Source organism: Geotrypetes seraphini, chromosome 1 (assembly GCF_902459505.1).
Source record: "Geotrypetes seraphini chromosome 1, aGeoSer1.1, whole genome shotgun sequence".
NCBI lineage: Eukaryota > Metazoa > Chordata > Amphibia > Gymnophiona > Dermophiidae > Geotrypetes > Geotrypetes seraphini.
The window spans coordinates 69,938,916-69,956,367 of NC_047084.1; the positions used below are offsets into that span (position 1 = coordinate 69,938,916).

Below are 17,452 nucleotides of genomic sequence, written 5' to 3' on the forward strand. Positions count from 1 at the left end.
CCTCTAATTTTTGCTGGTACATGTGCGCAAACTCCCCCCCCCCATTATGTGCACAAGTTTTCCACTTCCACAATAATTAAAAAAAAAAATTGTATAGCCTGTTACTAGGCACATATACTCCCTTTCTGACTTGTGTGCGCATGCTCATATGCACAGCTTAGAGGGAACACTGAATGACATCTGCAGTATTTCACACATGAATCCATTGTATATTTCCTGATGATATTATGTGGGTATCTATTGTCGAATTTTAGCTGCGAGGTAGACTGTCAGGACCAGTTTGCAAGTCCAGCCTTTTGAATAACCAGCCTCTAGCTTTCTCCTGCCATGTTGGTAGTTGTAATACTCACAGACAGCGTCCAGTGGCCCATGGTGGTGTTCTTATGCATTTGTCTAGCTTTTTGCTCCACCTTCTTCAGTTTACAGCTTTCTCAGTCTTGACTCAGGTTGAATTCATGAGCTCAGCTGACTTTCATCTCCCATCTAGATGGGACACATGACTCAAACTCGAGCACACCCCAGCTCTGGATGTGGCTCCAGCTTGGTGTATAGCACACAGTTCCATCTTCAGATGCAGAACAAGAATCCATCTTGTTTTTTAGAAACCCGTTGAACCAGCTAAGAACCTGTCCGGAGATGCCGATGTGCGCAAGGGAGTTTAGGAGAGTGGTGTGGTCGACTAGGTCGAAAGCATTGCAACTTGACCTAAGCAGTGCTTTCGACCTAGTCGACCACACCACTCTCCTAAACTCACATGCGCACATCGGCATCTCCGGACAGGTTCTTAGCTGGTTCAACGGGTTTCTAAAAAACAGATCTTATAGAGTGATCAAGAACGACTCTTTCTCTCACAGTTGGGACAATTCTTGTGGTGTTCCCCAGGGCTCACCACTTTCCCCCATCCTATTCAACATATATCTCGTCTCCCTGGGAAACCTCCTGCACAGCTTCAAGCTCAAATTCTTCACTTATGCAGACGATATCACAATAATCATCCCACTAACCAGTTTCACCCTAGAGCTGCTTAACTCTATATCACACTTACTCAGGCAGATAGAACTCTGGATGCTATCCTATAGATTAAAACTAAACCCTGACAAAACTAAATTCTTCCTGGCCTCCCCCAACGATAAAATCAAAGATACCTCAATTCAAGTGAATGGATCGGACTTCCCCCTAGAACAAACCCTAAAAATACTAGGAGTCACCCTAGACAAACACCTTTCCCTTGAGAAGCACACCGATCTTACCGTCAGGAAATGCTTCTCGGCGCTCTGGAAACTCCACACCATAAAAAAATACTTTGATGACAACTCATTCCGACTGTTAGTACAATCCTCCATTCTCAGCATCCTCGATTATTGCAACATCATTTACCTAGGCTCCATGAAGAAAACCACCAGGAGACTAAAACTGATTCAGAACACGGCCGTCCGCCTTATATATGGCCTAAACAAATGGGAACATATCACCTCTTACTACCATAAACTGCACTGGCTACCATTTGAATCCAGAGTACTATTCAAGTTCGCATGCCTCAGCTACAAAACGGTGTTTGGTCTATCCCCAAGCTACCTCATCCCCCACTTTAAATTAGATCACAATAATAAGAACTCTCGCAGAATTCATCTATTCGCCTTCCCCTCCCTAAAACTATGTCAACTTAAACGATTCGTCGACAAAACCTTCTCCTTCCAGGCGGCCAAACTAAACTCATGGCTTGCCCAAATTATACTTGATGCCCCCACTTACCTGGACTTCAGAAAAAAACTCAAAACTCACTTATTCCATAGACAGAATCCCTAACTCTCCCACTTGCTCCTTCTACTCCCTTCAATACACATGAACCTCCACCTTCCCCCCCTAATGTACCCTCCAAACCAACTAACTTCACTGACCGGTTTTTTTCCCTCCTATTGTACACTCTTGTATTTTCCTATTGTACTCCATTGGATATTCTGTCAACTTCATTGACCTGTACACCCCAAAAAATGTTAATTCTTGTCAACTTAAATGACATGTTCATTCCAAAAAATGTTAATTCCCAATGGTATCATCTTTTGTAACATTATTAATTGCTGTGAACCGCCTAGAACTCTCTGGGTATGGCGGTATACAAAATAAAGTTATTATTATTATTATTATCTTGGAATGTGGAGCATGGCTAGAGCACAGCTTGATCTCTGCATGTGGAGCGCATCTGAGTCTTTGGATGTAGGACAGAACTCCATCACTGGATGTAGGGCACATTCCCATCGCTGGATGTTTTGTGCAGCTTCTTCCTTTGCACTTGGTTCATTTTTTACTGTTGCCAGAAAATGGCTGACTTTTCACTTTCTGAATTCATGGCCATATGCTAATGTTACCATTCATTTGGGGCCATTAACAAAAATTAGTGCATGAGCGTTTACTATTACCTATTTTGTAAATTATAATTTAGTATATTACAAAAAAAGTAATACAAAAAAGAAGGAAATAAATTACAAAATAAAAAAAACCCAGCCCATATCAAAGGGAACAACCAATCACCAATCAAAGGAAGTAAAGCAAAAGGGGAAAAAACCCAACAGTGGCATAGTGAGGGTAGAAGGCACCTGGGGCGGTGGAACCCCCTATCTTCCACCTTCCCTTCCCCTCGTACCTCTTAAACTCTTTGCCAGTGCGAGCAGCATCTCCAACCTGCTGCCCGCACCAGCTTGGCTCTCCCTCTAACATCACTTCCTGGTCCCATGACCAGGAAATGACTTCAGAGGGAGAGCCAAGACCAACGTGGGCAGCAGATTGTAGATGCTGCTCACGCTGGTGAGGAGTTATGAGGGGGAGGAGAGGTGCTGGTGCCCTCACTAAGTTGGTGCTGAGGACAGTCCACCCCACTATACTACGTCACTGATCCCACATAAATTTTATGCAGCAAAGTAGCAGGCAAAATAAAACATAGAACCTATATTACCACCATCTGTTTTGTAGGTAGTAAGGGCTCATGCGCTAATTCCGTTCTAATCAGTTAGCATATCTATATTGCAATGCACTGATTAGCACAGGAACTCACTCTCGGCTCCCAGACATGCCCCCTCCCAGCAAAATTAAAAAATTATTTTAGTACGTGGTTTGTTTGCATACATTCAGAACTTATTTGGGATGCTTCACTGTTTCTGGTAGTAAGCATACTCTAGTGCAGTGGTCTCAAACTCAAACCCTTAGTGGGGCCACATTTTGGATTTGTAGGTACTTGGAGGGCCGCAGAAAAAATAGTTAATGTCTTATTAAATAAATGACAACTTTGTATGAGGTAAAACTCTTTATAGTTTATAAATCTTTCCTTTAACAGTTAAAGGAAAGATTTATAAACTATAAAGAGTTTTACTTTATGCAAAATTGTCATTAACTATTTTTTTCTGCGACCCTCCAAGTACCCTATTTTTTCCGCAGCCCTCACATTTAAAGTTTAATATCTTTCCTTTCTCAAAACTGACACATTTCAATCACTATATTGAAAATAAAATCATTTTCCCTACCTTTGTTGGTTGGTGACTTTATTTTTCTGTGCATTTAACTATGTTTCCAGGGTCTTCTTGTCCTTTGACTGGTTTTCTCTCCGTCTTCACTTTCTGCCTTGCATCCATCTTTGGCATTAACTTAATATTCAATTTTTATGCTTTCTTTTCAAAATCTACGTTTCCATGTCTTCCCTTCCCTTCTATCTCTCTCTTCTTCTGTCCCTATTTCCATGGTCTGACATCTCTTTCTTTCCTTTCTCTCCCTCCCTCCTTCCTTCCTTTCCCCTGGTCTGGCATCTGTCTCCTTCCCTCCCCCAACTTTTTATTTCTTTCACCCTGCCCCCTTTTTTCTTTCTCTCTCTATCCATGCCCCCATTCTTTCTATATGTCTGTCTTTCTCTCTCTCCGTGCCTCCTTTCTTTTTTTCTTTCTCCATGCCCGCCCTTTCTTTCTGTCTTTCTCTCTCCATGTCCCTTTCTGTCTGTGTCCCATTTCCCTTCTTTCTTTCTGTCTCCCTGACCCCCTTCCTTCCTTTACTTCTCCCTGTCCTCCCCCAAGCCACCACCATTGGGGAACAGGCCGCCACCACCGCAATCAGATAACAGGCTGCCACCGCCGCAATCGGGGAACAGGCTGCCACCGCCACAATTGGGGAACAGACCAGCGCCGAGGTCTTAACTCTCCCTGCTTATCTTCCCCAGCGCGGGGACAACCAATTCACGCCACCCGACGTCAATTCTAACGTCGGGGAGGAACTTCCGGGCCAGCCAGGCAGCGATTGGCTGGCTTGGAACTTCCTCCCCGACATTAGAATTGATGTCGGGTGGTGAGAATTGGTCGGCTCCGAGCTGGGGAAGATATGCAGGGAGAGCTAAGACCTCGGGTGCTGGCCTGTTCCCCGATTGCGGTGGCTTGGGGGAGGGCAGTGGGAAGGAAAGCAGATTGGGGACCCCTGCTTTAGGCGAGGACAGATCGCGGGCCGCAAAATAGTCCCTGGGGGGCCGCATGCGGCCCGCGGGCCACGTGTTTGAGACCACTGCTCTAGTGTGTACCACAGCTTAGTAAAATGAGCCAATAACGAAGTATTTTGCTTACTTTGTATATTATTATAATGTATCCCAGTTATATAATGCATTATATTGATGTGTTAAGATGCAAATATCATATGTTATTCCTTTAAAATGTTAGTAACTACCTCCAAAGTTATAAAGGAAAATAAAAATTGTACACAAATTAGATGCTATAGCTAACCCACTTACCGCAGCTTTTACAAAGCTTTTGCAAAGCTGTGGTAGAGGTTTCTACTGTGGGCCATTGAGGCAAATGCTCCAGTGCTCATAGAATTCCTTTGAGTGGTGGAGCATTTACCTCGCTGGCCTGTGGTAGAAACCTCTACCGCAGCTTTGTAAAAGGAGCCCTTAGTTTGTGATTTTGCATTGGAACTTCAGGTATTGTATTTCTAATTTTTCTATTTATTTTAGAAAATATTTAGAGCAGTGCAAGATAAAGTATAGGTTCTCCTATTTTATTTTTGCTGGCCTTGTTCACATTTTCTCTACAAGCATTTCAGTTTTAGTTAATAAATATGGTAAGCATAAGAACTCTTCCTTTTTTTTTTTTTTCCCCAAATTATAGATAGATTTTATTTATTTTACAAATAGATGGCTGGAACAGCAAGGCACGACCGAGAGATGGCAGTACAGGCAAAAAAATCCCTTTCAAACTGTACAGATCCCATTGAGAAACTTCGGCTACAGTGTCTGTCCAGAGGATCTGCAGGAATTAAAGGGCTTGGTCGGTAAGTCTAACAGTCCAAATATGGTAACAAGCTATTTACTACTTATGTCAAACATTTGTTGCTCGGAGAAAGAGCCAGTGGTTAGACTTAGAATAATGAGAACCAGGAGATTTGATTCAAATTCTAGTTTACCTGCTCACTCTCCTCATGATTTGGGGTCAGTTACTTTATTTTGTATTGCCTTCAATGCTTACGTAGATTGTAAGCTCTAGGGAGAAGAGACTTGCAGTACTTGGATGTTTATTTAAGAACATAAGAATAGCCTTACTGGGTCAGACCAATGGTCCATCTAGCCCAATATCCCATCTTTGCGGAAGCCAATCAAAGTCACAAATTCCTGGCAAAAACCCAAATAGTAGCAGCATTCCTTGCTACCATCCCATGTCTGTCTCAACTATGGACTTTTCCTCCAGGAACTTGTCCAAACCTTTTTTTTAAACCAGTTACATTTAACTGCTTTTACCACATCCTCTGACAACATGTTCCACTATTCTCTGAGTGAAAAAATATTTCCTCCTATTGGTTTTAAAAGTATTACTCTGTAACTTCATTGAGTATCCCCCTAGTCTTTGTAAATCTTCATGCAGTAAAAAATTGATGCACTTGTACCCATTCTACCCCACTCAGGATTTTGTAGACTTCAGTCATATCTCCCCTCAGCCATCTCTTTTCCAAGCTGAAGAGCCCTAACCTCTTTAGTCTTTCCTCATATGAGAGGCGTTGCATCCTCTTTATTATCTTGGTCACTCTTCTTTGAACTTTTTCTAGTGCCGCTATATCTTTTTTGAGATAAGGAGTACTCAAGGTGAGGTTGCACCATTGAGTGATACAGAGTCATAACATTCTTATTCTTGTTAACCATCCCTTTTCTAATAATTCCTAGCATCCTGTTTGCCTTTTTGGCTGCCGCCACAGATTGGGCAGAAGGCTTCAGCATATTGTCTGTGATGACACCCAGATCCTTTTCTTGAACGCTGACCCCCAAGGTGGTCTGTAGCATCTGGTAACTATGACTTGGATTATTCTTCCCAATGTACATCACTTTGCATTTGTCCACATTAAATTTCATCTGCCATTTGGATGCCCAGTCTTCCAATTTCCTAAGAACTATCTTAATGTAGAATGGTTTAAAATGCTTTCAAGCCAATTTTCCCTTATGAATCAAATTATAATAGGATGTTTCCGATGTGAAATCTCTACAAAACTACTTTGAATAATCAGATAAAGAGTGGTAAATCGATGAAGTCATCTTTAATAACTGAAAATATTGTACATGGACACAAGATTGAGCATTTGGAGAATTTAGTGAGAAGTTATAACCTTCAGGTAATTAACTTTCCTAATAGTCAATCTACTACTGCAAGAGATATGTTCAAACGTTATATGAGAGAAGTTTTATAGATACTGGAAGAGACATTTCTACCACTGCAGAATATCTATTATTTGCCAATATCTAAGAAAGAAACTTTACCTGCTCAAGGGGATACAGGTTCAGATATAGATGTTATAAATATTTCCAAAATTCTGGAGACTTCAGGGTCTGAATTGGTGACTCCTGCTACTTTGCTGATAACATTTACATTGTCCTCCAAACCAGTTATTACGTATGGTTTTTTAAAGAAAAGGGATTTTTTTTTTCTGGAATCCCAGATGTTTCCTAATCTTACTAAAGAAATCCAGAAGAGAAGGAAAAAGTTTTCTGTTATAAAAACCAGGAGTTTTGCAAATGGGAACATTATTTCTTCTTAAATATCACTAAATTCATTATAAAATATACCGTATTTTTCGCTCCATAAGATATACCTCACCTTAAGACGCACCCCAGATTTAGAGAAGGACAACAAGAAAAAAACCCATTCTGAACCAAATTGTATACTAATATATACCCGATACCTTTAAATTCTATCCCAGCCCTCCCCAATCAATCATCACTTTTATATACCCCCCAGCACATTTAAATTCCATCCCAGCCCCCCAATCAATCATCACTTTTACATACCCCCCCAGCACATTTAAATTCCATCCCAGCCCCCCCCCCCCAGCGGTACCTTTAAATATTGGAGGTCGGTGGACGACTGCTTGCTGCTTGTTGGGGCCTGCGGCGCACAAGCTCGCTAATGCCTGGGCCCGGACACTTCTCTAATTGGGCTGGTCGCTGGTGCTTCGCAGGGCTGCTGCCTTCTGATTACCGGCACGTTGGGGCTAGCGGTGCACAAGCGCGCTGCTGTGTGGGCGGGCACCACTTCTGAATGACTGCTCAGTTACTGAGGCAGCCATTCAGAAGTAGCGCACGCCCACACAGCAGCGCACTTGTGCGCTGCTGGCCCCGACGTGCCGGTAATCAGCAGGCACCAGCGACCGGCCCAATTAGGAAAGTGTCCGGGCCCAGACATTAGCGCGTTTGTGTGCTGTGGGCCCCGACAAGCAGCAGGTAGCTGTCCACCGACCTCCAACATTTAAAGGTACCACTGGGGTTTTTTTTTTTGGTTTTGTTTTTTTTGTATATTCGCTTTATAAGATGCACCCTTATTTCCGCCCACTTTTTTTGGGGAAGAAAGTGCGTCTTATGGAGCGAAAAATGCGGTAGGTCTGTTAAATTTATTTTTTTTTTATCCTTCGCAACTCAGCTTTTTTTTAAACAGTGAAAAGGATTGATCAGGCACGCAGTCCCTCTTATCTCTCCGAGAGTAGCATTTATTATTATTATTATTATTTATATACCACTTATCAATGGAGGTTGTCTAAGCGGTTTTACATTCAGCCTATCAAGTACTTTTTCCTAACTGTCCTGGCGGGCTCACAATCTATCTAACGTACCTAGGGTTATGGAGGTTATGATTTGCCCATGGTCACAAGGATTGTGGGGCTTGAACCCACAATCTCAGGGTGCTGAGGCTGTAGCTCTAGCCACTAGGCCACTCCTCATTCTTGAACTTGAAGCTAGTTGAGGAGACTACTCTGTGCAGGAATGGCCACACATGTTTAGAACGTTGTACTAGGTTCAGAGCTCTGGGAAATTCTGATTTTTCATTGTAACAAGCAGTGTTGTCATCCACTTGTATGTATGCTGAATTCTGCTTTACAGTTCAAATATCCAGATGTGGCCTGCATCTTTAATTAGACTTCATTTTCATAATCACACCTGCAAATTCCACTGCTCATTGGTATAATATTTTATTTTACTTTGCACTTCTTTATCTGTTATTTTTTCAATTTTGTTCTAATTCACACACTTTACTTGCAGAGTATTTCGGATTATGGATGATGATAACAGCAAAAATCTAGACTTCAAAGAATTTCTGAAAGGCCTTAATGATTACGGATTGGTAATTGGGAAAGATGAAGCATTGGATCTTTTTTCACAATTTGACAAGGATGGAAGTGGGACAATAGACTTTGATGAATTTCTGATAACATTACGAGTAAGTAAACTAAGCATTACAATTTAAGGGGCAGGATTGTTGATAAAACTGTGACGGGGAAAATTAAACAAATAGTTCTGATTCATTTCATTTTTCTGCTACTTGCTATAGGGACCTAGAAATCTGTCCACAAATATGCATCTGACAGGTTGGAGTGGAGTTGTACTCCAGCTGTGAGATTTTGGTCTGGTCTGGGCATGGCTGAGAAGCATTCAAAAGTCATAAATTGCACTTGGGTAGACAGAGGTATGGATGTGAGACTTGCAGATGGCAAGAGTGGAATGGAACTGGAGTTGGACGAGGGCTGCAGGCCTCAAACTGAGTTAGAATGAGGCTATAAGTCCAGAAGAGGAACTAGTAGCGATCTTTACTGGTATCTGTGGACCAGCCTGGAATACAGAAACTTGGCAACAAATGATCAGAATACAGAAAGTTTGAGAGTAAATAGGATGCTTAGATTTCAGGTTGTTGTGAAGAGCTTTCTATTCTCAGTTACCTCTTAATGAGACCTTGCAGTGTGGCCTGGGAAAAGGGCAGGGTACATAGAATATTTTGTCCATTAATGTTGTGAGAAACCCACTGTGGAGATGTGCGCCCTCACTCAGGCGGGAAGGCACTCGCGCATGCGCAGTGCAGCACTCGTAAGCTCTTACAAAGATCTTCAAGCAAGCTACTAGCTACCAGCCTGGAGTAAGACAACTCCATAGAGAAGATTGTGTCCATTTTTATCTAGCTGTTATCTAGATAAAAATGGACGCAATCTTCTCTATGGAGTTGTCTTACTCCAGGCTAGTAGCTGGTCTTAAAACTAGGGCTCCCTTCATGAATTCCTAGCCTAACCCTGGTTCAAGCTCCTATGCTAGTCTTGTCTTAGTAATAACATGTAGCTGCAGGAATTTGAAGGAGTAGGAGAGGTGAAGTGAGAAAACACAGTTACTTACCGTAACAGTTGTTATCCAGGGACAGCAGACAGATATTCTCAACAGTGGGTGATGTCACCGACGGAGCCCCGCAGCGGACAGCCTCGCAAGCAGACTTGCTTGAAGATCTTTGTAAGAGCTTACGAGTGCTGCACTGCGCATGCGCGAGTGCCTTCCTGCCTGAGTGAGGGCGCGCATCTCCTGTGAGGGACCTCAGTTCAGATAGCTAGCTAAGAAGCCAACCAGGGGAGGAGGGTGGGTTGTGAGAATATCTGCCTGTTATCCCTGGATAACAACTGTTACGGTAAGTAACTGTGCTTTATTCCAGGACAAGCAGGCAGCATATTCTCAACAGTGGGTGACCTCCAAGCTAAGCATAGTGGGATGGAGGGAGAGTTGGCAAGTTATGAGAAAAGATTTTGTAAAGATGGCCATCCCTTCTGGAGAAAGTATCCAGACAGTAATGAGAGGTGAAAGTATGAACCGAGGACCAAGTGGCAGCCTTGCAGATTTCCTCAATAGGAGTTGATCTGAGGAAAGCTACAGACGCCGCCATTGCTCGAACTTTGTGGCCCGTGACTCTACACTGCAGAGGGAGACCAGCCTGAGCATAACAGAAAGAGATGCAAGCAGCCATCCAGTTGGATATGGTTCGCTTCGAGACAGGATGCACCAACTTATTTGGATCGAAGGAGATGAAAAGCTGTGGGGCTGTTCTGTGAGGTTGAGCGCGTTGCAAATAGAAAGCCAAGGCACGCTTACAGTCCAAAGTATGGAGTGCCACTTTCCCAGGGTGAGAATGAGGCTTTGGAAAAAATACTGGAAGAACAATAGATTGATTGAAACAACTTTAGGTAAGAATTCTGAAACAACTTTAGGTAAGAATTTTGGATGAGTACAAAGGACCACCTTGTCATGGTGGAAAACTGTGAAAGGTAGATCCGCAACCAAAGCTTGTAACTCCTTGACTCTTCGAGCAAACGTGAGGGCAACAAGGAAAACTACTTTCCAAGTAAGGTACTTGAGATGAGCCTTATCAATTGGTTCAAATGGAGGCTTCATCAATTGAGCCAGGACAACATTGAGATCCCAGACCACTGGAGGTGGTTTGAGCGGTGGATGAACATTAAAAAGTCCTTTCATAAAGCGGGAAACCACAGGGTGTGCAGACAGAGGCTTCCCATCAAGAGGCTAATGAAAAGCAGCAATCGCACTGAGATGGACTCGGATAGATGTAGACTGGAGGCCAAACTGTGATAAGTGAAGTAATTAATCCAAAACAGAAACCAAGGATGTAGACATTGGCTCCATATGGCGAGTGGAACACCAAGCAGAAAATCTAGTCCATTTCTGATCGTAACACTGCCTAGTGGATGGCTTTCTGGAAGCCACCAAAATATCCTGTACAGACTGAGAAAATTGTAGAGTCTGTTGGGTGGAAAGGTACCAAGCTGTTAAGGTAGAGACTGCAGGTTGGGATGTAGCAAGGAACCTTGACTTGGAGTAAGCAGAGAAGGAAAAATCGGTAGAAGTAGAGGCTCCCTGGTGCTGAGTTGAAGTACCACGCTTGTCTGGGCCACCAAGGAGCTATCAGAATCATGGTGGCATGTTCTGTCTTGAGTTTGACAAGAGTCTTGAGAATCAGAGGGAATGGAGGGAAGGCATAGAGAAACTGACCCATCCAATCCAGTAGGAAAGCACCTGCCTCGAGACGCTGGGGAGAGCAGAATTGAGGCAGCTTGTTGTTGAGGGGAGAGGCAAAGAGGTCTATTTGAGGAGTCCCCCCATCGAGCAAACACGTGACATAGAGGCGAGGAATTGAGTGTCCATTCGTGTGGTTGCAGAAGAAGACTCAACTTGTCCGCCAGACATTTGTGCTGACCTTGAATATAGACAGCTCTGAGAAAGATGTTGTGATGGATTGCCCAATCGCACAGCTTCAGAGTTTCTTGACCAAGGGAGTGAGATCCCATCCCTCCCTGTTTGTTGACATAGTACATAGCGCTTTGGTTGTCTGTCCGGACAAGGACTACCTTGCCTTGAAGAAGGTGTTGAAAAGCTTTGAGAGCATTGAAAATCGCTCTGAGTTCCAACTAGAGAGCTGCACGGGAACGGGGATGACGGGAATCCCGCGGGACCCGCGGGCATCCCGCGGGTTCCCCCTTCGGGTCACGGGGATCCCATGGGGATGCCCCCTAGGGTCGCGGGGATCCCGTGGGGACGCCTCCGAGGGTCGCGGGGTTCCTGCGGGGCTGGATGTACTTAGTCGCGCGGCTCTTCTTCTCCCTACCTGCTCTGCTTGCAGCACAGAGCCGAACGGAAGTCTTCCCGACGTCAGCGCTGACATCGGAGGGGAGGGAGGGCTTAAACAAAGCCCTCCCTCCCTCCGACGTCAGCGCTGACGTCGGGAAGACTTCTGTTCGGCTCTGTGCTGCAGGCAGGGCAGGTAAGGAGAAGGAGAGTAGCTTCGCGGTTCGAGTGGCTACCAAGGGAGGGGGGCGGTCCGTCCCCGTTGCAGCACAGCCGGCCAGGTCCCCTTACTTTTGTGGCACTTCCCCGACCGACCGACAACAGCCCCGGTCCGACAATCCTCCCTGCCCTGTAGCTGCAAATCTAAATTACCTTCTTACAGCAGCTGTAAGAAGGTAATTTAGATTCGCGGTTAAAGGCAGGGAGGTTTGTTGGACCGGGTCTGTTGTCGGTCGGTCGGTCGGTCGGGGAAGCGTCACAAAAGTAAGGGGACCTTGCCGGCTGTGCTGCACCCGAGGCGGTAGAGAAGGAGGGGGGAGAAGGACGCTGAAAGCACTGAAGACAAAGGGGTGGAGAAGGACGCTGAAAGGCCATGGGGAAGACGGGCAGCGGGGGGGGGAGAAGACGGGCAGAGGGGGAAGGACTCTGAAAGCACTTGTGGAAGACAGAGGAGGGAGAAGGACGCTGAAAGCACATGGGGAAGACAAAGGGGTGGAGAAGGACGCTGAAAGGCCATGGGAAGGGGGGGAAGGACTCTGAAAGCACTTGTGGAAGACAGAGGGGGAGAAGGATGCTGAAAGCACATGGGGAAGACAAAGGGGTGGAGAAGGACGCTGAAAGGACATGGGGAAGACGGGGGCGTGGGTGGAGAAGGACGCTGAAAGGCCATGGGGAAGATAGAGAGGGAGAAGGACGCTGAAAGGACATGGGGAAGCAGAGGGGGGAGAAGGACACTGAAAGCACATGTGGAAGACAGAGGGGGGAGAAGGACGCTGACAGGACATGGAGAAGATGGGGGGAGAAGGACGCTGAAAGGAAATGGGGAAGAGAGAGTAGGGAGAAGACACTGGCAGGGAAGAAGACAGATGCCAGACTATGGGGGAAGCGGAGAGAAGCAGATGGGTGCCAGACCAATTTGGAAGGGGGAAGAAAGGGAGAGGCACAGTAACAGAGCAAATGGAAGATGCAGAAGGAAGAGAGACAGTGGATGGAAGGAATTGAATGAGAACATGAGGAAAGCAGAAACCAGGCAACAAAGGTAGGAAAATAATTCTATTTCTTTTTTTTTTGCTTCAGGATAAAGTAGTATATTAGTTGTGTTGATAAAAATTTATAAACATTAGAGGCTCTGGTAGAAACCCGTTTACAAAGAATGTATTCTTCCCAATTAATATTTTCAAATTAATAAAGTCTTTTTGCTTATTTGTAAATGGGTTTCTACCAGAGCCTTTAATTCAGTAGCATAATTAAATGAAATAACTATTTCTGAAGTTTATAGGGACGGGCGGGGACGGAGGGGATTTCTCACGGGGACGGGTGGGGATGGAGGGGATTCCTCGCGGGGACGGGTGGGGACGGAGGGGATTCCTCGCGGGGACAGGTGGGGACGGAGGGATTCCTCACCGGGACGGGTGGGGATGGGTGGGATTCCTCACGGGGACGGGTGGGGACGGGTGGGACTTTGGCGGGGACGGGTGGGGACGGGTGGGATTTTTGTCCCCGCGCAACTCTCTAGTTCCAACAGATTGATGTGACAAAGACAGTCCGCAGGAGACCAATGACCTTGGGTATGAAGACCGTCTAGATGGGCTCCCCATGCGTAGGTTGAAGAGTCTGTTGTGAGAACCTTTTGATGAGGGAGATTGTGGAACAGCAAACCTCTGGAAAGATTAGAAGAGAGCATCCACCAATGGAGAGACTGCTTCAACAAAGGAGTTAGTGTAATTTGTTGAGAAAGCGGGTCGGTAGCTTGTTGCCACTGAGATGCCAGGGTCCACTGAGGTATGCGAAGGTGAAGTCTGGCAAAAGGTGTCAGTTGAACTGTAAAAGCCATGTGATCGAGCAGAACCATCATGTGTCTTGCTGAAATTGAAGTGAGATGAGACACTGGATGGCAAAGGCGAATGAGGGTATCCTGACGTGGTGGAGGTAGAAACGCTCTGAGCTGGACAGTGTCTAGAGTGGTCCCAATGAACTGGAAAGACTGAGATGGGGTCAACTGGGATTTTGGAAAGTTGACTTCGAATCCCAGACATTGGAGGAACATTATAGTCTGTTAGGTCGCTGCAATAACCCCTTGTTGAGAAGGGGCTTTGATGAGCCAGTAGTCCAAGTATGGAAAAACTTGAAGACCTTGGGTACAGAGGGCTGCAGCCACCACCACCAGACACTTCATGAAGACTCTGGGGGATGAGGCGAGTCCGAAAGGAAGAACTCTGTATTGTAGATGAAGATTCCCCACCCAAAATCTTAAATACTTGCAAGAGGCTGGATGAATCGGGATATGAGTGTAAGCCTCTTTGAGATCCAGAGAGCATAGCCAATCTCCCTGATTCATCAGGGAATACAGAGTTGGTAAAGAAAGCATCCGAAACTTCTCTTTGACTAGAAATTTGTTGAGGGCTCTGAGGTCCAGAATTGGTCGCAAATCCCCCGTCTTCTTTGGAACTAGAAAATAACGGGAATAAAAGCCATGTTCCGTTGGTTCAGAGGAACCTCCTCGACAGCTCAAAGGCGAAGAAGAGCCTGAGCTTCCTGAAGAAGAAGGGGAAGTTGCGACAAATTGGAATGACACTCTCTTGGAGGGCGATCTGGAGGCACCTGAAGAAAGTGAAGTGAGTATCCCTCCCGAAGGATGGTGAGAGCCCAGAGATCTGAGGTGATCATCTCCCACTGGTGATAAAATTGGTGAAGACGACCCCCTATGGGCAGAAGAGAATTCTGATGCAGGGAGGTTGGCATGCTCAGACTGGGAATGTCAAAAAGACTGAGCAGGTTTAGTCACAGCAGGAGATTGAATCTTCTGCTGTCGTTGTTGCTGTGGAGGCCTTTTAGGTGGAGGCCTGGAGAAAGCTGGTGTCGTTTTTTGAGGATAACGACGTGGTGGTTGCTTGTATGGATGAGCAGGAGGAGTCTTAGGCTTCAGCCGAATCAAGGAAGCAAAAGAGCGCTCATGTTCAGAGAGGCGCTTTGTAGCAGCTTCAATAGAATCATCAAAGGGTTCATTCCCCTGGCAAGGCAAGTTCGCTAGACAGTCCTGCAGATTGAGTCCATATCAACAATGCGGAGCCAGGCGAGACGTCGCATGGCTACTGCAAAGGCAGAAACTCTAGAACAGTGTTTTTCAACCGCTGTTCCGCGGCACACTAGTGTGCCGCAAGATGTTGCCTGGTGTGCCGTACGGTGCAGACACTGATTAGGCCTCAGGCCGGGTCCCACACGCGCTCCCATGAGACTCCCCCGGTCCCCGCTGCTGTTCAGTTTCGATCTTCTGCTCTGACGTAACCGGAAACAGGAAGTTGCAGCAGAGCAGAAGATTGAACACTGAGCAGCCGCGCGTGCGCGGCTCTTTGAGAAAGCGTGCATGTCGCCGAAAAACAAAACCTACAAACTAAGGTGAGGCGAAGGGAGAGAGCTGGCTAAACAGTAGGATCGATTGGGCAGGCGAGTGGTGGCTGTGGGGACCGTGCGATCGCTCGTGTTCCTGGCTCAAATTGGAAGGAGGGAGTGAAAGGGAAAAGGATTCTGGGCCAAGGGGATGAAGATGGAAAGAAAAACCCACAGCAGGAAAGAAAGGGAAGGACAGGCAGGTGAGCCAGATGCTAGAAGCAGGGGGGGGGAAGAAAGAGGGAAAAAAGCTAGATGGGGTTGAAAAGAAGAGACACACTGGTATGGAAGAGGAAGATAGGGGAAATCTGGACACAGGAAGGTAACAGAAAGAGGGGAAATTATGTGCATGGGGCATAGGGACAGAGACATAAAGGGGACATGCCATGGGGATGGTATATGGACACAGGGGGGGGCAATGACAGATACATAGGGGAGATATTAGAAATGGAGAAAATAGGAGCACAGAAGCGAGATGGTTTGTGGGGATGGGACAGGGACCGAGCTCGCAGGCTCCAGTGGCTTGCACAAATTACATTGTAACGTGCCATGAAAATAAGAGGGAGGAAGGTAGATAGATAAGCCACGTGAGAGGAGCTGAAGGGTAGTAGAAAGGAACAGATGGTAAAGGAGGGAGGGAAGGGTGGTGGTGGAAAGGAATAGGACAGACATTGAAGGAGGGTGGAGAGGAACAGACCCCGAAGGGAAATGTGGAAGACAGAGTGGGAAGAAGACAGATGCCAGACTATGGGGGAGCGGAGGGAAGAAGATGGGTGCTAGACCAATTGGGGGGGGTGAAGGGAGAGGCACAGTAACAGCAAATGGAAGACATAGAGAGAAGACACACAGTGGATGGAAGGAATTGAATGAGAAGATGTGGAAAGCAGAAACCAGACAACAAAGGTAGAAAAAAAAATTATATTTATTTATTTATTTTTTGCTTTAGGATAAAATAGTATATTAGTTGTGTTGATAAAAATTTATAAACAAAGCCCTGCCAGCTGAACATCTCTTTCTCTAGTTCAGCAGCAGGAACTTTGATTTATAAGAAAGGAATAAGCTAAATATTACAGTACTAAGGCTTATATGGATGCAGCGGGGACGGTGACGGGGCGGAGAATGGGATGGCAGTGGCGGTGACGGGGCGGTGAAAGGGATGGCAGTGACGGTGACGGGGCGGTGAAGGGAACGGCTGTTGACGAAGAGCTACGTGTGTGTCTTTCTTCGATTCCAGCCAGAATATCAGCTTTGTGTTCAGCCAAACAGGCCCAGGTTTCGCACTGAATAAAGTATTTTATAATTTTTCACTATTCTGTTTACTTAATATTTCATAATAAAGTAATTATAAAATACTTTCTTTGTGTTTATTTGATTCCTATTCAAGAGAATTACTTTATATATAGTCAATATAGGCACAGAGTTAAATTTTTTAACATTTTCTAATGGTGGTGTGCCTCGTGATTTTTTTCATGAAACAAGTGTGCCTTTGCCCAAAAAAGGTTGAAAAACACTGCTCTAGAAGAGAGCTCAAAAGCATTGTATGTGGCTTGCAGCATGAAGAGTCGAAGTTGAGACAGAGTTCTGATGATCTGTTTAAATTCAGGAAGACTTTGTTCCTCAAGAGCCGGGTAGAATTTAGGCATCAATTTGAGGAAATGATTAAAATAAGCCATGAAAATGTTATAATTGAGAATTCTGTTAGCCATCATGGAATTCTGGTATAATCTACGGTCAAACTTGTCCATGGTACGGCCCTCCCTGCCTGGAGGGACCACAGCATAAAGCTTAGATGGATAAGCTTTCTTTAAAAAAGATTCCACAACCAAAGACTGGTGGGACAATTGAGATTTCTCGAAGCCTTTGCAAGATACTGTGCGATACCTGGATTCCAGCTTGGATGGAATGGCTGTAATGGAATAAGGAGTTTCCATATTCCTTAAGAAAGTTTGCTTCAATACT

General features: G+C 45.3%; 1 protein-coding gene across 5 annotated transcripts in view; it reads left to right on the forward strand.

Moving 5' to 3' along the window:
* The window catches only part of CAPSL (calcyphosine like), a 62,367-nt gene that overhangs the window by 11,766 nt on the left and 33,149 nt on the right, over positions 1 to 17,452 (forward strand). For 4 of the 5 annotated variants that reach the window (XM_033932838.1, XM_033932857.1, XM_033932851.1 and 1 more), the window contains exons 2-3: positions 5,159 to 5,295; positions 8,540 to 8,717. In XM_033932838.1, the coding sequence (XP_033788729.1) occupies positions 5,159 to 5,295; positions 8,540 to 8,717 (315 nt within the window). Of the gene's footprint in view, positions 1 to 5,132; positions 5,296 to 8,539; positions 8,718 to 17,452 lie in introns of all 5 variants that reach the window. The other variant, XM_033932843.1, reaches the window with a different exon arrangement.